The 25,282-nt window shown below is 36.5% G+C and overlaps 1 protein-coding gene across 21 annotated transcripts in view; it reads right to left on the reverse strand.

The window, feature by feature from the left end:
• Positions 1–25,282, reverse strand: part of rap1gapa (RAP1 GTPase activating protein a) — a 123,311-nt gene that overhangs the window by 51,275 nt on the left and 46,754 nt on the right. For 14 of the 21 annotated variants that reach the window (XR_010892935.1, XM_067371999.1, XM_067371987.1 and 11 more), the window contains one exon: positions 1,190–1,283. Coding sequence is in view for 11 of the 21 variants with exons in the window: in XM_067371987.1 (XP_067228088.1) it covers positions 1,190–1,283 (94 nt within the window). In the remaining 10 variants the exon portion in view is untranslated. Of the gene's footprint in view, positions 1–1,189; positions 1,284–6,140; positions 6,177–6,950; positions 7,095–25,282 lie in introns of those variants that run through there. The other 7 variants (XM_067372007.1, XM_067371998.1, XM_067372005.1 and 4 more) reach the window with 2 other exon arrangements.

The raw sequence follows: 25,282 nt of genomic DNA on the forward strand, positions 1-25,282 counted from the left end.
ACGTTGACAGGCAGGTAGGACATTGTATTATTTCATTCGGACTGAATATAATGATTGGATGAACATTTTATGGTCCAACGCCTTCCACAGACTATATATATTTATAAAAAAACATTTAGACCTTAACATAGTGATTAGGATATGAGGAGAATTTCAACCAGTATAACAAAAATGTTTCTAGAGAATCATCTATTGCACCTTTAAGTCAGTGGAAAACTGAAAACTGCCATTGCAATGGAGTTTAAGCATTTTAATAGTGGTTGGTACCAAAAGCTGACCAAAAGATTTAAGGGGGGCGAGACCAAAAAAGTTTGAGAACCACTGTATTATGTCCACATTTCATGCGAAGAAGATACTATGCTTCTAACCACAGGTCAAGGTCTGTCGTTCCAACCACACGCTATGGTTTTGGGAAACAATGACTCTTTGAACTATGCTGATAACAACGCAACCATAGTTGCTTTCGGGAAACTCACCCCAGAATGATTCACACTCACTGACTCGACCTGGTCACTTCAACTTCAATCTGTCAGTTTCTTACTCAAAGCTATTGTATGGGTTCAAAATACTTGGAATACTGCCATTTGGACCACTTTATAATAATTTTACAGTGTCCCCCCCTGATCATTTTAATCACATGGAAAAGAGTACATTCTTTAAAATGTCTTCTTTTATGTTCAATATCAATCAGGTTTGGAACAATATAAGGCTGGGTAAATGATGGGAGAATTTTCATTTAGTTTGAACTGTTCCTTTAAGGGTCATGTGAGCAGTTTTAGTTCACAAAGCAGAATCTTTGGAGCTACTGTGTAAGTCACTGACTAGCTGTCAGCGGAAAATGACCTTACCTAATCAATACTATTTTGACAGGCATTAGTTTATCTCATGAAATAAAGGGTGTGACTGAGAAACCGGCCTGACATTTGTTAATTTATAGCATCTGGCATTTAATTACATCACTCTCATTTAACTGCATGGCATGTCAATCATGTGTATTAATAACAAACAGAAAAGTCCGCAATCATCCCTCCAAACACTGGCCTCATGCAAATCAGTATTAGTTCTACATGGGCACAAAGTAATGGAGCAGATGGGTCAGGAGAGGTGAGACAGACTCAGCAAGCAAAAGTCAAGCGTTGGCAGGATGGGAGGGCACTCAGCATGCAGGCAGGCAAGAGTTTTGTGATACCTTGAGGAACGCAGGGCCGGTGTGGGGCAGTGATGGCTGGAACAGTGAAGGATCTAGTGTGTTAGAGATGCAGGGCTCTCCTCCATCCTGTTTCCTGTAATGAGAGACACACTTCAGTTCAGCACTACACATGCACATACACAAATCCACACCACAATATAAAACTACACCAATGGTTCTCAACCTTCTGAAAGGGTCACAGCATGGAAAACAATGAGAAATGCAAATCATTTAGGCTTGTCAGTCAATGATTAATTGCCTTAATTTTCACCTTTCACCATTGTTTGTACAATTAAAATACATTAAATTAATGTAAACTTGACAGTCCTAAATACAAAAAAAAAAAGAAAAGAAAAAGAAAAGCTTATATACTTTATAAAGGGAGGAAAATGTTTCCCACATACCCAAATGAATCTGTCACTAGGTAATATAGCCAATAATATAATATAATATAATATAATATAATATAATATAATATAATATAATATAATATAATATAATATAATATAATATAATATAATATAATATAATATAATATAATATAATATAATATAATATAATATAATTTGTTTAAAAAGTATGATTTTGTTTAACCCCCTACAGTGTATTTTAATTTTATTGATGTTGTTATTTTTAATTAATTCATGAATTTTTATTTTTGATGTAGCACTATGTAATACCTATTGTTATATCTCAGTCTGTGAAGTCTTATAGTTTCACTTGTGTTAGCTTGTTATGTTAAAGTTCAAATGCAAATAAAAAAAAATAATAATTAAAAAAATAACATATAACAATAATCTTAAAAAATATAATATAATGTAATATAATAAATATAATATAATATAATAAATATAATATAATATAATATAATATAATATAATTTTTTTAAGAAGTATGATTTTGTTTAACCCCCTACAGTGTATTTTAATTTTATTGATGTTGTTATTTTTAATTAATTGATAAATTTTTATTTTTTATGTAGCACTATGTAATACCTATTGTTATATCTCAGTCTGTGAAGTCTTATAGTTTCACTTGTGTTAGCTTGTTATGTTAAAGTTCGAATGCAAATAAAAAAATAAAAAATAATTTAAAAAAATAACATATAATAAGAACAACAATAATCTTAAAAAATATAATATAATATAATGTAATATAATATAATACATATAATTAATATAATAAATATAATATAATATAATATAATATAATATAATATAATATAATATAATATAATATAATATAATATAATATAATATAATATAATATAATATAATATAATATAATATAATATAATATATTTCATGTTTGATTTTAAGAAGATTTTTGGTACATTTGTGAAAATGTTACCATTTGACCACAATGTTGGACCTGCAGCAAAATCACTTGAGAATAACTGTTCTAAATGGCCAAAGGCCATTGGGTCACAGCACAGGAAGCTTTAGCACTGTAATAGCCTGAGTAATGACAGTTACTCCCCCTCCCCGCCAGCCCACATGGCCGTACGGTCAGCACCTCTAAGCAGGCTTTGCATTTAGATTAGCAGGTTTCTCTGTCAGTGCAAAGCTCCATAGAGTTGTAGAGGTGATGTGCAATATATGCGGGGGTTGGAATAATCTAATTTTTTCAGAATCCTATTGTTTTGACATGAGGCCATGATTAGATTTCCCATTATACTTTAGTTGAAGCGAAACGGATTGTATTACATTGCAGGCTAAATAAGGTTTAGGACGATGTAAGTGAGCTAAAGAATGACCCTGAATGCTCCATAACAAGACAGCTGGAAAATGTATTCTTTGCTAAATGTTTTCATAAAAATGTACCAACAGACAATCCACCAGAAACTCCATCGAGATAACTGCCATTGCTCTGACGCATATCCTCCATGGTAATTTAGGAAATGGAAAACTATAAAATCCTGTGTACAATTAAATGGAATTTAATAATACCTGGTACAACTATGGGAATTATGCAAATCATGTAATTGAGCAAATGTGCCCATAAAATTTGTACTGAATGCAATTTGCCAATGTGCAAAGCAAATAGTGATGTGTTTTGCGAATAAGGTGGAATCTGTGAGTCTGATCTGAACAGAAATGAGGTGTATTTATGGTGAAAATTTCAATAATTTCTATTTAAATACAGTGCAGAAGTTTTTCAGTGCATTTAGCATCTATAAAAAGGTGGTGCAGCTCTTGACTGAATTTACTTCTCAGCACCCGTGTGGTGCTTGTACTGTATTGCTTCAGGCAAAAAGACGTGTCTGAAGATCCATATCTTGGAAAATCCTTCCTTCTGAAATCAAGGAGGAGTAGCAATAGTGTTATTTAAGTTGAGAACTATTTCAAATGTGCACTTGTGTTATCTCTCTAGTTTGTAAGAGAAAGTCAAAAGAAGACTTGTGATGAATCTCTCAAAAAGAGAGGTAACCTTCCAGTCTGTGCATCTAAATAGCTCTCATGTCAGTCCCAGTGATGCCCATTACAGGTTGTTGTGGGAAATAAACGCAGAGTCTGCTCTACAGCAGCAGACGCTCCATTGCTTGCATATTCTATCTGCCATCCATCAAAACCAGACAGCTACTTTATAGGTAAATTCGATTTTTAAGCCATTCGGCTTTTAAGTTAACGTTTATATTAATACATTACAGCAAACCATCATTTGAGGTTTGTTTTAAATTAACCTCCAGATTGCCCCAAAACCCACATATGGAAGTTTAATTGAACTTTTGCCTTTAACTCATCCATAAATATCTAGGTGGCATGGATTTCTGCAGTGGATAATGGATGTGATGTAATGTGGGAGTGATCTGCAGTGCTGGAACACAGACCTTAAATGAACCACAGCTCAGCGCCAAAACAAATGATAAAACAAAATCTCTCCAAGCAGCGAACATCCACACACAGCTCTTCTGTATTGTACGGTTTTGCCCGTTTGCTGATATGCTCAATTAGACTAATTTCCATTTACTGACCATCCTTTAAATTAATTTCAATGAAAGGATCTTGGAAGTGCATATCCTACTTTAGCTATAAAAATTGATTATTAAAGGCTCAATATGTCGTGGTGAATTATATATATAATGTAGTGGTAACTTACTGTACTGTTAAACTGACACATAGATCCGGTTGGTTTATAACACTACAGAGTAATTAGAATTCCAGTGTACTAATTCTCTTCCCACACAAGCAAGAAATTCCCACCGGACTGCTGAGGGATTGCTCTGCATTCACAACCGGGATCATTATTTCACTCCCTACAGCTGAGCCCAAAAAACCAATTCCATGCACCAAACAGACAAAATCCTCGCTGAAGTCTGCAGGCATCACAGCTCTGTGAAACTACACTACTGGAGTACAGCCATGAAATTATACAAATCGTTATTTGATGATGTTTCGATGTTAAAAATTCTTTAAAAACTTAATACATAATGGAAAAACAATTACTATAGTATTAGTTCAATTAATTCAATTATTGCATTAATTCAATTATGATTTTCTGATTTTTGTTTTGTCTTGAGTTTAGTGTATTAAAACGCAGCCAGATTTTTTAGTGAAACGTCTCAACATTTTTGTCAAAAACACATTAGTCACGATGTTTGAAGAACAGGGATGCACAAATACATGGCTCACATATTGGTAATTGGCCAACAATACAGATGTTTTAAAGGGTTTGTTCACCCAAAAATGAAAGTTCTGTCATTAATTACTCACCCTCATGTCATACGCTGTTCATGTCCAGCACTTCCAGGTTCTATGTCAGAACGCTGAGTCATTATTGGCCGGCTACTGCGTCAGCATCACACACATGCGATATGTTGCTCACGTGAACAGCGTCTGCCAATACTGAGACAGCGTTCTGATGTAAAACCTGGAAGCGCTAACAGAGTATTTTCGTCGCTTCATAAAACTAAGGTTGAACCACTGCAGCCACGTCGACTATTTTAACAATGTCTTTATTACCTTTATGGACCTTAAAAGTGGTGGTTAAATTGCTGCGTATGGAGGAGTCAGAGAGCCCTCGGATTTCATCAAAAATATTGTAATTTGTGTTCCGAAGATGAAAGAAGGTCTTATGGGTTTGGAACGACAAAAGGGTGGGTAATTAATGACAGAATTTTCATTTTTGGGTGAACTAACCCTTTAATCGAACGGTATCCATAACTGATATTGGTATATATGTCGGATATTTCAATTGTGCAAGTCATTTTCCCTATTTTCGCATTTAAATGACCTTTCCCATCATTAACACTCACTTAAAATTAATTATACAATTAACTAACTAATAATAAGTTAACTAACAATTTAAAAGTTAAACATTTTTCATTCTGTATATAAAAATGTTGATGCCTTAATTCATTGTAGCATTTAAAATGATTGATTTTTTATTTTAGAATTGAGTGTTTTTATTTTATTTAGACAATAATAGGGCTGTCAAACGATTAATCGCATACAAAATAAAAGTTTGAGTTTGTATAATATATGTGTGAGTAATGTGTGTAATTAATATGTATATCTAAATACACACAAATTAATGTATATATTTAAGAGAAATATGTTATGTACAAAAAAATTATTTATATATAATATAAATTATATAAAAATATAAATAAATACATATGCTTGTAAATATTTCTCAAATATATACATGGATGTGTTTGTATTTATATATACATTATAATTACACACAGTACACCCACATATATTAGGCAAACTCAAACTTTTATTTTGTATGCGACTAATCGTGATTAATCGTTTGACAGCTCTAGACAATAGTATTTCAATAAAGGACATTCATGAAAATTTTTAAAATAATTTTATAAAATTCTGTTTAATGGCATCAGTTCAGATTTTAATAGTGGTGCATCACTATTACAAAAGTGCATCATCCCATTAACATTAAGTTGACATTAATGAAAACTCAAGCAGGCAGACAAACTGACAATACTCACCTCTCAAGCTCTAAATTGTGATGAATTCACCAGCATCTGAGAGCATAATAAGTGTCAATTTGATGAAGACATGAAATCTTTCTCCTCTCAACAGCTATAATATCTAAAAAATTGAAATCGAACCTCTTTCTATCACCCCCACCCTCTCCCCTTGCTTTCCTCTTGGTTTGCTGAGCAAAGTTCGATTGAGAGAAAATCAGATATTTAAAGTCTGCCAATGAGAGGAATGCAGTTATATATGATATTACATAAACCATTAACTCCTGGGGTTATGCTACCACGCAGCAGTTTCATTACTTTTTCACCTCTGTCTTCAGCGAGTTTGAGTAACCAGAGCAGATGCAGGATAAAATAAGTAGGAGGAACTATAATGAAATATGAACTATGGTCTCAGATGTGACACTGGAGAAAAGTACAAAGCACTAAAAGCTCACAAGTCAATTCCTGTATTCCACGAGCACTGAAGCTTGGAGTACAACTAAAGAGGTTGATAGGTCACCCGTTAAGAAGTTAATTGTAAACAATGAGCCGTGACGTTCAGTTACTGCTCGCAGATGAGCTCAATGCTGTCTCTCTAGCTCCGTATAAAATCTCCCAGCATCCCTCTATGTGTGTTAATGAAGGCTCTGGCAATCTGCTTGTCTCTAAAAGCATATTCTACATGACACCGTTCATGCGCCGCACACCTGCCAGCTGCTTTGGCAGTCCCGCCAATCTCCTAACCAGTATAGCGAATGCCAGAAATACCAAACTGCAAGTACAACTGTCACGCTTGATATTCCTGTACACAGATACAGTACGATTACTCACTGCGTGTGGATGGATGTAGGATCTCCTCTCCTGTCTGGCAGCGGTGAGCTTCTCAAGTCAGTCGCACACCTGCTAGAAGCATTGATCCTCCCACTATCACTTCATTTGCTGTCTGTATCGCTCTCTTGCTCCTACTCTACTGCTCTTTTCCTCTCTCTTCTTTCTTTATGTGTCTCTCACCCTCCCCGTCCACGCTCTTACGCACCCGTCCCCTCCCCCGCTCACTCAAACACTGAGGGCTGTCCATCTGAGCTGTCTGACGGGGCTGCAATTTGCATTCATCATGCTTTGCCTTAATTAAACACACACCTCCCCATCACATACTGTTGCTCAGGCAACAAATTCACTAACAAACTGTGTCCTATATCCCATTTGATAAACTGTAATCCTACCTTAACATGCTTTTTTAAACAAATTGCTCTTTGTCTGCTCCTGACATCCTCTCTTGAGCCTGCAGGAAGGTTTTTATTCAAGAGCTTGTTTTTCTTAAGTTTAGGATCTATTAAAAGCACTTAATGTAAAATGGATTAGATGGATGAGTGGGAACCCATGGAAACGGCATGGTAATTTTCTTACAAACACAATATGAAAGTTTATTATAGGAAGTATTATCTTGAAACAGCTTCCTGGCTTGTCACATCAGAGGGGTGACAGCACACATGGTCTATAGATAGTTAGGCCAAAAGTGAATTTTTTTAATTGTTTACTCACCCTCATGCCATTTTAATCTGTATGACTTTTTATAAAAATAATAATTATGTATAAGGTAATTTATGAATTTAAAGCGTTAGTTCACCCAAAAATGAAAATAATGTCATTTATTACTCACCCTGATGTTGTTCTACACCCGTAAGACCTTCGTTCACCTTCAGAACTCAAATTAAGATATTTTTGATGAAATCTGATGGCTCCGTGAGGCCTGCATCGCCAGCAATGACACTTCCTCTCTCAAGATCCATAAAGGTACAAAAACATATTTAAAATAGTTCATGTGAGTACAGTGGTTCAATCCTAATATTATAAAGCGATGAGAATTTTTGTGCACCAAAAAAAACCCAAAATAATGACTTTTTAACAATATCTAGTGATGGCCAATTTAAAAACACTGCTTCGGAGCTTTATGAACGATTCAGTGATTCGGATCGCGTGTCAAACCGTCAAACTGCTTAAATCATGTGACTTTGGTGCTCCGAACCACTGATTTGATCCGAAGCCATCACTAGATATTGTTAAAAAGTCGTTATTTATATATATATTTTTGGCATACAAAAAATATTCTTGTCGCTTTAAAATATTGAGATTGAACCACTGTACTCACATGAACTGATTTAAATATGTTTTTGTACCTTTATGGATCTTAAAAGATGAAGTACCATTGCTGGCAATGCAGGCCTCACTGAGCCATCGGATTTGATCAAAAATATCATAATTTCTGTTCTGAAGATGAATGAAGGTCTTAAGGGTGTAGAACAACATGAGGGTGAGTAATAATGACATTATTTTAATTTTATTTATGTTATTATTTTTTCATATAGCCTTTAAGGCTATAGTCATATGGAATTAATATAATATAATATAATATAATATAATATAATATAATATAATATAATATAATATAATATAATATAATATAATATAATATAATATAATATAATATAATATAATATATTTCCAGTTTTTGATGTTTTTTTTTTTAAAGAAGTCTCTTATGCTCATAATCAAAAATACAGTAAAAAAAAAAAAAAAAAGCAGTAATATTGTGTAATATCACAATTTAAAAGAACTATATATATTAAAAGTGGTCCAAATGATTCATGCACTGTATTCCAATTCTGAACTAGATCAACCAATTCAATGAAAAGATACACCTTGAAAGCATGTGTAACGAAGGCGGGACTCAGAGTAAGATCCACATGCGAAGCTTTGTTAAATGTTGAGCGTGGTCGTACAGGCAAAAACGTATATTTTTCTCTCCCTTCCGTCCACACTGAGACGGCGTTTTAAGTCAACGAAAACATAGCTTTTGGAAAACGCTCTCCAAAGCGGATACATTTGAAAACAGTTCAGCCAAGACACGTCTCCCAGTCAAGCGGCAACCTCCCCCAGTTTCTTGTGAAGCCAATACGGAAGTAACTTAAACTGCGATTCATCGACTTGCCGCTAGGGACAGGCTGCAAAAGGGAGCAGAATCTCATTGACCATCATGTTAAAACAGCCAAGTTTAGAGCAGAAAAAAACATATTTACACTCTGGTTCACATTATGTTTTGGTCTATACTGCTAATTTTGCCCTTCATGACAACTCTGAGGGGGGTGAATTTTTTTATAACTCATCCGTTTAAATTATATTAAGCCTTAAAGTTCTGCATAATTAAGGGCGTGGTCACTTGAGTGACAGGTATGCCGCTGCTGTCTGTGAGCCGTCATGTTACCTCAGCAGCTCATTTCAGCCACTGAATTTGGCATCTCAGTCGTATTTGTGCTTTTTTCTGGATTATTTTATACAATATATGGCTTGCTGCATACTTGAGACAGATGTCAGTCTGTGTACATGTGCTCGCATGCGGAACACACGTTGTTGGATCATCGTGGCATTGGCTAAAAGTTTTACAACAATGACATTACCAGGAGGATATACAACTCCGACAGCACTGCTTGGATACTAGACTAAAACTGCTGCACTATTTTGAAAAATTATACTTTGGTGCTCATTAGTTTGAGAGAACATTTGAAAGTTATACAGATATCTGGTACGTTACCTATATATGTACGTATAGAGTTTTACATTATAAACGATGTTTTATGTTTTGAAATGGACATTACCAAGTGCAGCGGAATGGATTCATCTCGCGATCTCTATTTCATTATAAAGGTATGAAATCCCATTTGATTTGTGTTATTTGCACACCCCACACAAATTAATTAGCCTACTGGTGTTAGAGCATCTATAACGTTATCTTAAAATCACCGTAGATTGACCGTAAACCTTTAGTACTTTCTAATGATATTGTTATCTTTATTAATATTTTAGATAGTATCTAAGATAGATATGCTAGGCGGGCATGGTTTCAGCAACAAGTCGCATGGGCCACAACTATGTCCCGCCTCTTTGCCCATTTTCAGTTATCCGTGAGTGACGTGCGGTCACGTGCAACTAAGATGGCCGCGGCCTCATTTTTGCATCAAAACTGCTGTTCAGAACTCTATGGGTGACGTCACGGACACTACGTCCATATTTTTTACAGTCTATGCTCCCAGTCTACATTCTCGCTTGCTTTGGCCACTTTATACTCCTGTGTTACTCGCAGCAACAACTCCACCACACTGTCGGTCCATTTAAAAAAACTCAATGCCTTTCCTCGACACTGCCTCAAAGTTTCAAAGAGCTGGAAAGTAAATAAACGCCTGGCGGGAATGACGCAGGTCGAAGCTTTACTCATGCGCAGTAGGGGGATGTAAGCGTTTTCATACGTTTCAGTGTGGATGAGCAACTTTTGGAAAACGTTTGAAAATGATAGTGTGGACGCAGAGCGCTTTTAGACGAAAACTCAGTTTTCAAATATAGCCGGATTAGTGCAGACGTAGCCTAAGAGTCTTTTATAGTCTTGGTAGTGAGCTGCAGCTGGGTGTGGTGATTAGTGATTAGTGTGAAGTGTTTGCAGGTGACTGGCAGAGAGGATGATGGGAAATGTAGTCCGGGAACTGACAGGAACTGACGGTGATCATGACAGCATGATTTGTCTTTAATAAATCACATTTGATGAAAAAGAATAATGATTTATTTAATATCAGACATGAATCCACAAAGACCGCTTTGAATATAGCTTGGACTATAGCATACAAGATGCTTGAATCCACAGAAGAAAGAAAGGCATGCAGGTTAAAAACAACATACCCATTTTAAGGCAGAATACCCATTTTGGGTGAACTGTTTCTTTCAGATGCTTCTACAAACACAACCAGTCAATTAAGCCAAAGTAAACATACAGACAGCACCTTACTGCATCAGATATCTGTACAGCCAACACATGTGTACCATATGACAACAAAATACTGCTGTCCACAGCATAACTCAAAGAGATAATGTAGGATTAGAGGAAAATCTCCTACCCCTCGGAGAGACGTGTTTTGTTGTAATCAGTGAGCATAATCTGCTGGCCTTGGAAAGCTGAAAACACACGGCTCGTGCAACTTCTCATTCAGAGAATAAAGAAGATCATGTTAAACTGAAAGGGCTGTTATTAGAATATGAAAAAGATGTTGAAGATGGCAGACAAAAAGACAACACAGCTTAAGTCAAAATCAAAGGCTATCAAAAAAGGGAGAAGTATATATGTATATATATATATATATATATATATATATATATATAGAGAGAGAGAGAGAGAGAGAGAGAAATATTTATAAATAAATATAGAAAATTGTCATCCCACACTATGTCTTTCAGACTGCCTAGAAGCCATCATGCAGCTCATATCTGATCTCTAACTCTCCCTGATAACTTAAACCACTTCTAATGGAGGCAACTGAGCCTTGCAGGTGTGCAGCATCTCCATCTGTCCTCCGAGAGGTGGAGAACAGCACAAAAAATGATTTTAAAACAGATCGGTTTGTAGGTCTAGACAACAGCCTCAGAGAAAAAGTTGTTTTTCTGTCATAAAATAGATCCGTTTCCTGTCTCCGTATCTGTCTTTAGGGAGACAAAGACAAACCCACAAAAGCAAAATGACTCAGACTAAAAATATATTTGCCATACAAACTGAATCGCATAGACCACAAGATCTCAAAACTTGGATTTGTGTAGGTGAGCTTTTAGGTGCTTTTAAATGAAATGGCAATCTGACAGCAGCATTACTAATACATTGTGCCGTTCTGACTAATAAAAGCTTACTAAAGACTCTTCCTCCAGGAGTGCATGCCTGCATACTCCAAGAATATTAATCTATTCAAATGATAATCCAAAAAGTCTTAGAATATATGAATAGTAATGTGACAACCCAAACTTAAGCACAGGGGGGAAAAATCTCAAAGGAGTTCACTCTGTTCCTCTCCTTCTCTCTTTCGACATACAGAAATGAAAAAAAGTCATTTGCGCTGCACTGTTAATTTGCCGTACATTCAGTGATTACAGACATACAAAGTTCTGTCATGAAACTCTAAATGGCACAGGCTGACAGGTCCTTAACTCTTCTTGCAATCACATCATTCTCTAATAGGGCACAGCTGATTGGTTCCTGCTGTATCAGTAGCCAATGAGCTCACTGTTCAACCTTCAAATACTGGTCAGCATTTGCTGTAGCTGTTGTAGTGCCCTTTCAGAAATCCTCCAACTTCCCTAGCTCCACCTGTGTAGATCTTATTTTTAGTGATACTTGTAAATTGTCTTTCTAAATGTTTTGTTAGCATGTTGCTAATATACTGTTAAATGTGGTTAAAGTTACCATCGTTTCTTACTGTATTCACAGAGACAAGACTGTCATTATTTTCATTATTAAACACTTGCAGTCTGTATAATTCATAAACACAACTTCATTCTTTATAAATCTCTCCAACAGTGTGTAATGTTAGCTTTAGCCACGGAGCACTATCAAACTCATTCAGAATCAAATGTAAACATCCAAATAAATACCATACTTACGCGATTAGACATGCTGCATGACGAACACTTTGTAAAGATCCATCCATGAGGGTTATATTAGCTGTGTGAACTTTGTTTATGCTGTTCAAGGCAAGCGTGAGCTCAGTGGGCGGAGAGCACGAGAATTTAAAGGGGCCACAGCCTGGATCGGCGCATATTTATTGATGCCCCAAAATAGTCAGTTAAAAAAATGAATTAAAAAAAAAATCTATGGGGTATTTTGAGCTGAAACTTCATAGACACATTCAGGGGACATTTTAGATTTATATTACATCTTTTGAAAACACGTTCTACGACACCTTTAAAATAAATCACCAAGGTAAAGTTACTTTTCTTTCTGACATAGATTTGGTCACTGTTTTATCAAAATGACAAGAAATACTTGTAATAATCTTTGAAGCATCAGTTTGGATTAGGGCAGCACGATATATCATTTTAGCATCCATATCGCGATGTGCGCATCCGCGATAGTCACATCACAAGATGTGCGATGTCAAGTATACGGGATTGTTAAAGGATTAGTCTACTATTAAATAAAACTTTCCTGATAATTTACTAACCCCCAATGTCATCCAAGATGTCTTTCTTTCATTTTATTTTTCTTTCCTTTTAATTAAGGTTTTTGATGAAAACATTCCAGGATTATTCTCTTTATAGTGGACTTCAATGGCCTCCAGACGGTTGAAGGTCGTACACTGTATGTCCTACACCTTCCCTATTCTACTTATGGAAAAACTGGCGCTGCATTCGTTCTGTAAGTTGAATAGGGAAGGCGCAGGACATACAACATAAACTTTTTGGAGAATACGGAAATGTGGTTTTGGCGGAAGCAATTACAGGCGAACATTTGTTTATATAAAGCATATACATTTAAAAATGACTGATCGTTTCACTAGATAAGACCCTTATTCCTCGTCTGGCATTGTGTAAAACCCTTTAAAGCTGCACTGAAACTGTAATTTTGACCTTCAACTATCTGGAGTCAATTGAAGTCCACTATAAGGAGAATAATCCTGGAATTTTTTCATCAAAAACCTTCATTTCTTTTTGACTGAAGAAAGAAAGACATGAACATCTTGGATGACATAGGGGTGAGTACATTATCAGGAAAAGTTTATTTGAAAGTGGACTAATCCTTTAATCCGTACGGACCAGACACCATGGTTCAAAACGCACGTGATTCCTGGGTTAATTGCAAAGTTTGACCATCATACAATGAAAGTTTATTATTTGCATGTGTTTTAGGTCCTGTCAGTTTAAACATACACTCATTTTAAACCATTTGAATGCAAGAAGGTGCAAAAAAGAGCTCAATTCTGAATGTGCAGCTGTTTTGTGTGCACATGAACATCGAAAACCTTTCTCTTTAGCGTCTATTTGTGCTTAAACAGTCTCATACATGCAAAAAAAAATAAAAATTCAAAATGCACGTCTCTGCAAGTACCCTTCATGGCTTATGTCCATGAAGGTAAGAAAAAGGATGTGTAAAGTATTGCAGATCCACGCAGTCGGTCTTAAAGTGACAGCAGCCTAATATTCCTGCTGCTCTCTGTATCATGAATGCTAATCAAGCAATAAAACACAAAGAGAAAAATCCCATTTGTAGCTTATTTTACATTTGATTATTCAATTTCTGTACCTGAATACTGTTAGACTTATCTGAAAAACATAAAGCACTGTTTATTTAATGTGTATCTTTGTTCTATTTATCTATGCTTGTAATTTGTTCATTATTTTATATGCGTATTCACTCACCTTCAAAATCACCCCAATGATTCTAGAATGATTCTTTCCAAATAGAGCTATATAGAGTCATCTGGTGATTTTTTTTTTTCATATCGCAATATATATCGCAAAAAAAAATATATATATATATTGCAATGTCACTTTTTTCCCAAAACGTGCAGCCCTACAATAGATTGGATTTATCACCCTGTCATTTTCAAGCCAGAGTCTATTTATGGTTTTACTGTCACAGTTACACTAAATCTTAAATTCACAAAACAAAATAAAGCTCTGAACAACAAAACAAAACAAAATGAAAATAAAGCCCAGAACAAATATCACATCACCTCAGCCACAAAATTCATACAGCATAACCTCAGCAGACCCCCACTGCACTCTCTCACACTCCCTCCTACCCAGTTCCCTTATGTATTTGTGAAGAAAGCATTACTCAGATTAGCACTAGCTCCATCAGAGTCAAACTGAGTCATGTTCAAAACATTTACACAACAGGATCACAACTGCTGCCACTGACCTCATCTCCTGTGTGGGTGGATAGCTTAAAAAAAACAAAAAAAAAAACATCCCCACAGAGGCAACGCATCTCACCTCTATACAATTTGCATGATCCGGTTGTTAAATACGTCAGATGATGGGTTTTAATTTTTAGCTGTAATATAATCATACTATTGCATCTCTCACTATGGTCTAGTAATGTATGGTCATAGAGGGGCTGGATGACAAGTGCACCACATGATGCAGTGACATGTTTTCATCCTCTCAAGGGCAGAATGATGTAACTCGTGAAGGCCTGATGCTGTGTGATCAGGAAACGACCTCTATAAACACACAGGACTTGAAGGTCCCATTGACATGGAAACGCCCTTTGGGAAGACGACACCTGTTTATGTTGGACTCAATCCGCCAAGCGAGCAGGTGCAGTCAGCGCATGCACTTCATTAGATGTAAACACTGATATCCCTTAAAGTGGCTAGTACACATTATCCTCCTGTATGTTGTTAATCCCCCCCTAAAGCAACATGCAGACATCAATCAAATCTATTAAATTCCAATCCACTGAGGAACATCCACGGAAAGACAATCTTAGGATTTACTGTATGACAAATTTATAAATAAATAAAAAGACAGTCTGTCTTTCACCTTCTCCATTTGATCTCATCAATCTCATGTACTGCTTCAAGATACTGTAAATCACACAAATGAGGCAAGATAGGATTTTCTCAAGTGGTTTTGCTTCAGTTCCAAGAAATTATATGGACATCAAGTGGAAAACACATAGCAAAGTTGATTATGAAACAAAAGTAAAAATAAGCACACACACAATGTTTTCTATTTTAATATATTTTAAAATGTAATTTATTCCTGTGATGGAAAAGCTGAATTTTCAGCAGCAATTACTCCAGTCTTCAGAGTCCCATGATCCATTGAAATCATTCTAATATGCTCATATATAAACATATTTTACGTTTACACCACATTTAAATGTAGTATTACTCATAATTTCTTTTACTTTGAGTAGTTTTGTTCATAGTTTTTGAGGATGGCATCTCATGCAACCGGTTCATATCATCTGTTCTACCATGTGACAGATGAATTTACTCCAAAATACCATAGAGTTATGCATATCCTAACTGTGCATAATTATATTACATTCTTTGTCTATTCATTCTGCATTGTTTTCCCTGATTAACCACCATTTAAGAGCCACTGGGTTAAACCATTCACATAATGACAAAACAGACCACTGTCACTACTGAGCAAAGATATTAATATCTGTTTTTCTTGCAAAAAAGAGGATATGAAGTCCAGAGAATGCACCATGACTCAGTGCTTCTCGCAGCCAGAGAGAGAGAGAGTGAGCGAAATGAGATGTCTGATGAACCCACAAACCCAAACCACCATTTACAGCAATTAAAGTCTCCCCTTCTCTCTCGCTCAGCGGAAGAGAACCTAAATGACCTGCTCCAGGAGAACACAGATGGGGAATGGCTGTACATCACCTGCCTCCATTTGGCCCTGCAAAAACCTAAGCAGCTGCATCTGAGATTAACTCCTAATTCCTTCATGTTGACAACAACAATTTAAAAGTACATTATGCAACTCATTCAGCGATTTAAATTCTGAATTTTGCATTTTTTGATCCAAACTGTCTGGATTAAATCTGCTTTAAGTGGGTATATTAAAAAGAAAACTAGAAAAAGTACAAAACTATCAGGTTACTGTAAATGGTTCCTAACAGCAGAAAATTTAAGAAAGGCCCTAGAGGATGGCGGTAAGAAGGGCATCTGAGACTTACAATAGTTGCTTCTCTGATATTAAGCCTATTTACATTGGCATTCCTTAAAGGGTTAGTTCATCCAAAAATGAAATTTCCAAACGAAACCCGTAAGACCTTCATTGTTCATTCATCTTCGGAACATAAATTAAGACATTAATTTATCCCCCATAGAAAGCAACATAATTACAACATTCAAGGTCCAGAAAAGTAGTAAAGACATTGTTAAAATAGTCCATGTGACTGCAGTGGTTCAACCTTAAAGGAACACGGAAATATTTTTGAAAATAGGCTAATTTTTCAACTCCCCTAGAGTTAAACAGTTGAGTTTTACAAATCCATTTTTAATCCATTTAGCCGATCTCCGGGTCTGGCGGTAGCACTTTTAGCTGCAGCTTAGCATAGATCATTGAATCTGTTTAGACTGTTAGCATCTTGCTCAAAAATGACCAAAGAGTTTTTCCTATTTAAAACTTGACTCTTCTGTAGTTACATCGTGTACTAAGACTGACGGGAAATGAAAAGTTATCCTATTTTCAGGCGCTGCGTAATATCATTGCGTCTGCTGCACCCAAAGTCCCTTTAAGACAAGTCATTTCACTCGGCGGCCATCTTTGAAACGCCTCTCGGGCATCCTGGGCATCATGCAATCTCTTTGAATGGGGAAACATCAAATTCTCCAAAACTGTTCACCAACCTTACAATTAAATTTCATATTTGAAATCACTCATGAAATCTGACAAGAACCGGCTCATAAATTTAGTTTCTAAACGCTCGAATCATGACAAAAAAAATGTATTTTTTTCAGGCTTGATCAAGCTAATGCGCATGCGCAGACCTAAATGCGCGTCTCTTCAGAGGCGCGTGTCTGACTGTTTCTATAGAAACCGGTGATTCTAACGGCCGCTGAAGTGACGCGATGACTTTACCAGTCGGCGATTGGCTCTTATTTAGAAGGCGAGACTTATTCCGCCATATTGCGCGTTACACTTTATCCCATTCAAAACAATACGAGTGACACGTCTTGTGTTATTCTATAGTGTTTGGCTGCACCCATTGTGCGACAGCAAAGTTCCTTGATTATTACGCCAGTATGAGAGTATAGTTCCTAGCCATATTGGCCTAGAAATTTGCAACTTTTCATTTTCCGTCGGTCTTAGTACACAATGTAGCTACAGAAGAGTCAAGTTTTAAATAGGAAAAATATCGAAACTCTTTGGTCATTTTTTTGAGCGAGATGCTAACGGTCTAATCAGATTCAATGAACTATGCTAAGTTGCAGCTAAAAGGGGTACCGTCAGACCCGGAGATCGGCTGAATGGATTAGAAAACGGTAAAACTCAACTGTTTAACTCTAGGGGAGTTGGAAAATGAGCCTATTTTCAAAAATATTGGTGTGATCACTTGTGTGAACAGGCCATAGATATAATATAATAAAATAATTATACATTTTATATGCAGTTTGGCATATTTATATTAAATATGACACCATCAGAATTTCACATATATATTTTTTTCATCTTAGTGGTCTAAACATGACCACACAACTGGCTCTTTCTGGATTCAGATAATATCCTCCACTAGCTGCCTGCCTGCTGAGTCTGTAATGGGTCAGATGAGTGGACCGACTGTGTGTGTGCCTGCCAGAACCTCCAGAAGTGAGCTTGAACTGAGCTTTGATGCGTGGCACATCAATCTGACATGCCTCTCATCTTCCCGTGTCTCTGCCATCAGAATACCCCATGGTGCCTCTGGCCCTGAAGGTATTTTGATGGAATTAACCCAAATGGGCATCTTCAGTTTGAGGAGGAGGAACTTGTACATCACAGCATGCTCGGGTCTAATATTTTTTTACTAGTGCTGGTATCTACACTGATAAACTAGCTGCTTCCCCCAGGCCCAGGCCATCATCATTTCACATGACTTTATCTATTTCTTTATAGAGATCTCAGTGTGAACTGAAAAAGCAAAAAAAAAGAGCAATGTGAATGTGTATCTATATATCTTCATGTTCTCTCTTTTTTTTTTTTTTTTTTTTTTTTTAAAAGAATCTTATGGGATAATATGACACCTTATTTAGTGGAAGTAGAGCAAAAAGCTCTCTATTGGGGTTAAAAATGTTGAAGGAGTTTGGAGAAATGCTGACTGTGGGTCTTCACTAATGCTTCCCATAAATTTAAATGTCATTCCTTTTTTTTCAACTAAATAATTGTGACCCAAAATTGTGAGTCAATGACTCTTCTGCCTCAAACTGTGACAACACTGCATATTCACCTTTTTATGACGCATACAAGTGTTCATGCATCCCTTTCTTTTACTGTGCTACTCTAAAGCTCCCTTGCTACTATAAAGAAAACTGTCGACTATGCCACAAAAAGAAGAATGATGACTTATCTTCTCTTTGTTAAAGACCCTCTCTGAAAATCTGATAACAGTCATTATACACAGATTCTCATTATGCATAACAGAGACACAGATTAAACATGCATGTTTACAAGAACACATGTTTACAAGAATTTTAATTGCCTAACTGAAGTGATTAATAAAAGGACTTCAAGGTATCATCAAGGTGTATTCATCAATAAAAAAGCTTTTTAATACACCAGAAGAGTGCATATTTCTGCGCATCTTGACCTGCCATGGAAGCGTCAGGTTGTTTTTAATACGCATTTGTGTACTGTCTGATTTCGATGGGTTTCCATTTATAAATGTTGTCTCAGAGAATCAAGGACTAGCTTGTCACATTGCTGCTATATTTAGTCAGACAGTTGCATGTAAGAGACACACAGAGACAGTCTGGGCTGATTAAGTTTGACAGCTCTCTCCTCCCTTCTCCTTGAAACTCTAGCCACAAGATTCAAATAAATGCACACACAGAAACAGGGGTGTAAGAGATCAAGCAGACTCACCTGTACATGGTTCTTCTGCATGCGAACTGTGAAAAACTAAACAAATATGGTCCTAAACTAGCACAAAGCCCACTTCTTTGCTCTATAACTATGAACCGTGGCAGCTCACGGAGTCTGAGTGAAAAAGAGTGCCAAACATCTCAAGAGAATCACTACTTTCTGCTTTCTCCAAGACTTTGAGGAACAGAAGGGTTAGTTCACACCAAAAGCTGATCTTTTACAAACCTTAAAGGGTTAGTTCACCCCAAAATTAAAATTCTGTCATTTATTACTCACCCTCATGCCATTCCACACCCGTAAGACCTTCATTTATCTTCAGAACACAAATTAAGATATTTTAGTTGAAATCCGATGGCTCCATAAGGCCTGCATAACCAGCAATGACATTTCCTCTCTCAAGATCCATAAAGGTACTAAAAACATATTTAAATCAGTTCATGTGAGTACAGTGGTTCAATATTAATATTATAAAGCGACGAGAATATTGGAGCGCCAAAAAAAACAAAATAACGACTTATTTAGAGATGGCCGATTTCAAAACAATGCTTCAGGAAGCATCGGAGCACAAATGAATCAGTGTATCGAATCTGCTGTTCGGAGCGCCAAAGTCATGTGATTTCAGCCGTTGGCAGTTTGACACGCGATCTGAATCATGATTCGATACACTGATTCATTTGTGCTCCGAATCTTCCTGAAGCAGTGTTTTGAAATCGGCCATCGCTAAATAAGTTGTTATTTAGTTTTTCTGGCACGCCAAAAATATTCTCGTCGCTTTATAATATTAATATTGAACCACTGTACTCACATGAACTGATTTAAATATGCTTTTAGTACCTTTATGGATCTTGAGAGAGGAAGTATCATTGCTCCCTATGGAGGCCTCACGAAGCCTTCAGATTTCAACTAAAATATCTTAATTTGTGTTCTGAAGATTAACAAAGGTCTTCCGGGTGTGAAACGGCATGAGGGTGAGTAATAAATGATAGAATTTTAATTTTTGGGTGAACTAACACTTTAATGTATATAATAACTTGGGCTGTCAAAATCCAAAATATGAACAACAAATATAAAAAGTACCACTATTTCCACTAAGTAACAACTTTGACCTAAGTGACAAAAGAGATGAGTAGATGCACAATCTTCAACACCACTAGAGGGCAGATAAAGTTAAATTATGGAATCAATTACCGGTACATCACTACTGATGCTACTTGTTAAATGTCAAATGTTTTTCTTGAAAGTGTTTTGTGATTTTTTGGGGTAAAATGCACAATTACAGCCATCATTAATATTAAATAAACATCAAAATCAGATTCAGAAGTAGTTCCTAGCATCTAATGGTGCGTTCATGTCCGTATGATCGTGTACACGAGTTGAACAAAGTTGTAATTATGAGTGGGGAAACAGGATTTACTTTGAGCCTCGAGTTTCTGACTGGGGAGTGTGTCAATGGACGCAGTGGATGAAGTGTCTGTATTAACGATAAATTTGTTGAAATTAATGATTTTTTTTATTCACAATAAAACTAGCTAAGCTGCATGTACAAAATATGATAGTATTGTACAATTACGACAGAATATATAACAATTCAGTTTACAGCATCTTCATAAACTGAACTATAAAACGAAGCAAAAATACACCTGATGCACATTTTTTATTAGAAGAAGTGGAAGTAGAGTTAAAAAATCTTAATGTATGTTTTGTAGAAAATGTATATCACCATCTTACTTCGACCAAAGTGATCTGAACGCACCTGACGACGTACAGGTCAACTTGTAAATACGAAATTCCCAGGAGGACTTGAATACACCAAAATTGCACAGTGCTAAATAATAACAAAGTATAGCAAAAACAATCCTCGCATGTGTAGGTATGATTGTGTGTGGCTGATTGCATCGGTGGACATCTCTACTCGATCGATCTCGTCAGACACAACCTGTTTCCCAGCGGGCAAGATGTTGTAAGATAGTCCTCATACATCTCTGTCTCATTTAATAATGCCAAACAGAACTTGGTTCTACATTGATTAAAACAAAAATGCTCAATTATATAAAGTGAAATTGGAAAAGATGGCAGCATACTTCCAGAGCAAAAGATCGACTACGACTTCAAGCGGAAACGTGTCTTTCCTCACTGTGACACCTGCACTTTGTGATGAAAGAAGAGTAAAATGAACAACCGTCATTCCATACTGACATGACATATTTCCGCACTTTTTTCAGAGATACTTTATCAAAGCCAGGGATGTCTCTTTGATGTTAGGGAAGAAAAAGGCCAACAGGAAAGACACTTGATTGCTTTCAAACATCCCCTCAGAATGTCAGCCGCCTTCTCATAGCTGCAGGTCATTCGGAGATTAATAAAAGCAAGTTGCTAAAGTCCACTGAGTTAATGGGAAAAATATACAGCGTGTGTATCATGTCCACTACTGGAAGACAGGTGAGTCTCTCTGGACCTTGAATGGGTTTAGCTGACCTGAGATGGGGTTAGATATAGTGTGGGACCAGCAGCCTGAAATCTGAGCGCCGTATTGTTTGCTAAGTGCTTCCGGATTTAGCGCTGGTCTGGTATTAGGCTGGGATGCTGTTTGTGAAGGGGAAGACAGTATAGTACAGAGTTGCAAAACATGCAGCTGAAGTATTCAGTTATATGAGGGAGAAAGAGAAGGTTTGGAGTCTGATGCTAGCAGGGAACCCAGATCAAACATAAAGGGACAATTCACCACAAAATTTTAATTACAAGTCATTTTTTTAGGTGCTTTTGTCATATTTATTAGTTTTTAAAAACTATTTCGAATTAGCTTTCATTTATTTTTATTTCAGTTTTAATCATTTTAATACTTTAAAACATTTTGGACAGAAATGTATTAATTTGTTACAGGAAAATGAATCAAAAAAATTTTTTAATGGAATGTGGGTGACACCCGGTGGATATTTTTGGTACAACGCCTAAACAAAATCTCATACGAACTTCCATTTTTGTGATATCAACTTCAAATGTGGAACACAACTAGGTTAGACTTATGGCTTTGATTTTTATGGAGCCTCGCACATGACATGCAGGAAAAAAATTAAAAATTGGGCGCACGATTTAGCAAATTGAGGGAACAAAATAGTAAATCGTGAGCACGATTTAATAAATCGAGGGAACGAAATAGTCAATCGTGTGCACGATTTAGTAAAATGAGGGAACAAATTAGTAAATTGTGCGCACAATTTACTTTTTTTCCTTGCATGTTGTGCAGGGCTTCATAAATTTTATCGGAATTTTAGAGTAAAAATTATTTTGCTAAATATACTTTTTATATAAAATAAAAATGTTTAGTACAGTACATTTGATTTACAGTAAATTTAAATTTTCATAAATTTCATACTTTAATTTTTAATTTTTTTTTACAACAGTAATAATCTGCCGAGTATCTTATTTAAAACAAGATCTATGTTCCAAAGCATTATTGAATTACAATAATTTGAGTTTGGAGTACATTTTTACATCTATTCTCAAAAAAGAGGGGCAACAGTTTTTAATTTATTACAGTAAGTTACAAAGACAAAATTTTCATTTAAGTTTACTTTTAAGTTTAAATTTTTATATTTTATTTCAGCTTTATTTCAATTACTGAAAACGATTTTACCTCTAGTTGACAGAAACAGTTTATATTCTTTTTCTTCTGGGAAACAAACCCAAAATAATGATGACTCATCCTGCACTACTTAGATTTTCATCCAATCAGATACTGTCTACAACAGCTATGTTTACATGCACCCAAATAATCAGTTTAAAATCAGAATGACGCCTTAATATTTGCTAAATATTTGCTAAAAAGTATCTTCTGACATACAGTATGTCAGCTTTCTTTTAAGATAGACCCTATGTCTTCAAGGTCTTCAAGGCCAGTAGTTCTGGTGACATTCTTGTGGTGGCTTTCTCCTATTCTGAACGTGGCATCTGGGGTACTGCGCATGGCGCTTACGTTTTTTTTTTTAGAATACATGTAATTCATATGTAAATGAACATCTTAATCAGATTTCAATGTGTAGGGTTCATATAATCAGAACTTTCAGAATCTGAAATGAACATACCTTCTGAGAATGTCCGTCCCCCTAACGGAGGGACTAGCAAGTATCAAAGTTCATAGCTGTGACAAGCTAAAGACAACTAGCTATTTTTTTAAACAGAGAATCCCTTCAATATGTCCTGGCCAAACTTAATTTCAATACGAAATACGTAAACATAGGAACGAAAATTATGCTAGTCAGGCAATTTCATGCCGTCTTTACCCCCAGACCTAAAGCTAATGCTGTTATATGCACATAATGACAGTGACCTAGATTGCACATATGTAACAAAGAGAGAGAAAAAGTCTGAATGTGAGAGATAGAGAAAGTGCAAATGAAATAGGCAAGGAGATAAAGATGCCTTATCAACAGATAAAAGTGTCTTGATTGACACACAGAAGGCAGCACCATTCCTCTAATGCAGCATCATTGCAGAATATTGAAGCATTCCTGCTGGATCTGCACACAGGTTGCTTTGTGACGCAAAGCAAGGTGCATTCATTAAGCAAACCAATCTAAATCCATTCATGCTAATGTATGCCACGTCCAAGAGCACAATCCACACGTAATGACCACTAAACAAACACTCGCTGCAGCGCTGGTGAAAGATTTACATTCTTTTCATATTCAGATCAGCCATTGAAAGACTCTTCCGAATTCAAACTCACCAGAACTTTTTCAGCCTCCTGATTCGAAAGGGAGAGCAAGGCATTGTGGATCTGTCAGGATAATTGAGATCTGTCTTCCTTATTGAAGGTCTCAGGCAGTCACTTGCAAAGGGCCTAGAGATGGGATTAGGGCCTATTTCTGGATCACAGAATAGTCAAATCCTGTCTTGCTCTGACAAGCTAATGAGTCTTCTTCCTTTAAGTGTCTTCTTCCTCCCACACTTATTCATAGACTTAAAATATGTACCTACATTTGCATATCTTCTTGAGGAATTATTACCTCTATATTTACAGTATATATTCATTAGAATAATAACGATATCACCTCAGGATACATTTTCTATACTTGTGAGTTCTCAACCTTACTATAGTCGTAGATTAGTTGATGACAGATAACACGTTTTGCATCCTGTTTGCACAAGCTCCAAAAAACAAACTGCAACTCCAGCAAGAGACTGACTGTCAAATCCCATCATAAAGCCACTAAAGCGTGACGATCGCCATCAAAAGTCAGTGCCGTAAGTCTGAAGATCTATCCTCAAGTTGTCCTCAACTGCTCTGTGCCTTCAGAAGAGAACGGTGAGGAAGGATGAACGCGTTAAGTCTCTCTTCCTGCAAGCTGTCTGCTAGAGAGACGGAGACTGATGCAGGCCGGTCCTGAGGTTACACGTGGAGGGACGGATGCCGTCGGAGCCGGGAATCTAGTTTATCCCATGGGTTCGTTAGAACTGACCTTCAGGCTGCTGTCCATCTGCACCTGGCATCCTGAGCAGGCCTTTAAACACGGCCTGCCAGCACACACACACACACATTCTCACTCACACAGACAGGGGCGTGAGAGTGTCGCATGTGTGCCTCAGCGACTCTGTCCTGCCAACACTGCAGAGCTGTCTGCCGTCGCTGTGGCAACAAGGCTGCAGCGTGTCCTCTGCGCTCCGGACTCTTCTCATCCCAAAACCACTGCCTGCATCAAAAACACTTCATCTGTCTGTCTTCCCTCTGCACAGCTTTGGGGCATTCCCTGAGCAAAGTCAAACAA

The sequence above is a fragment of the Chanodichthys erythropterus genome, chromosome 20 (genome assembly GCF_024489055.1).
Source record: "Chanodichthys erythropterus isolate Z2021 chromosome 20, ASM2448905v1, whole genome shotgun sequence".
Classification (NCBI taxonomy): Eukaryota; Metazoa; Chordata; class Actinopteri; order Cypriniformes; family Xenocyprididae; genus Chanodichthys; species Chanodichthys erythropterus.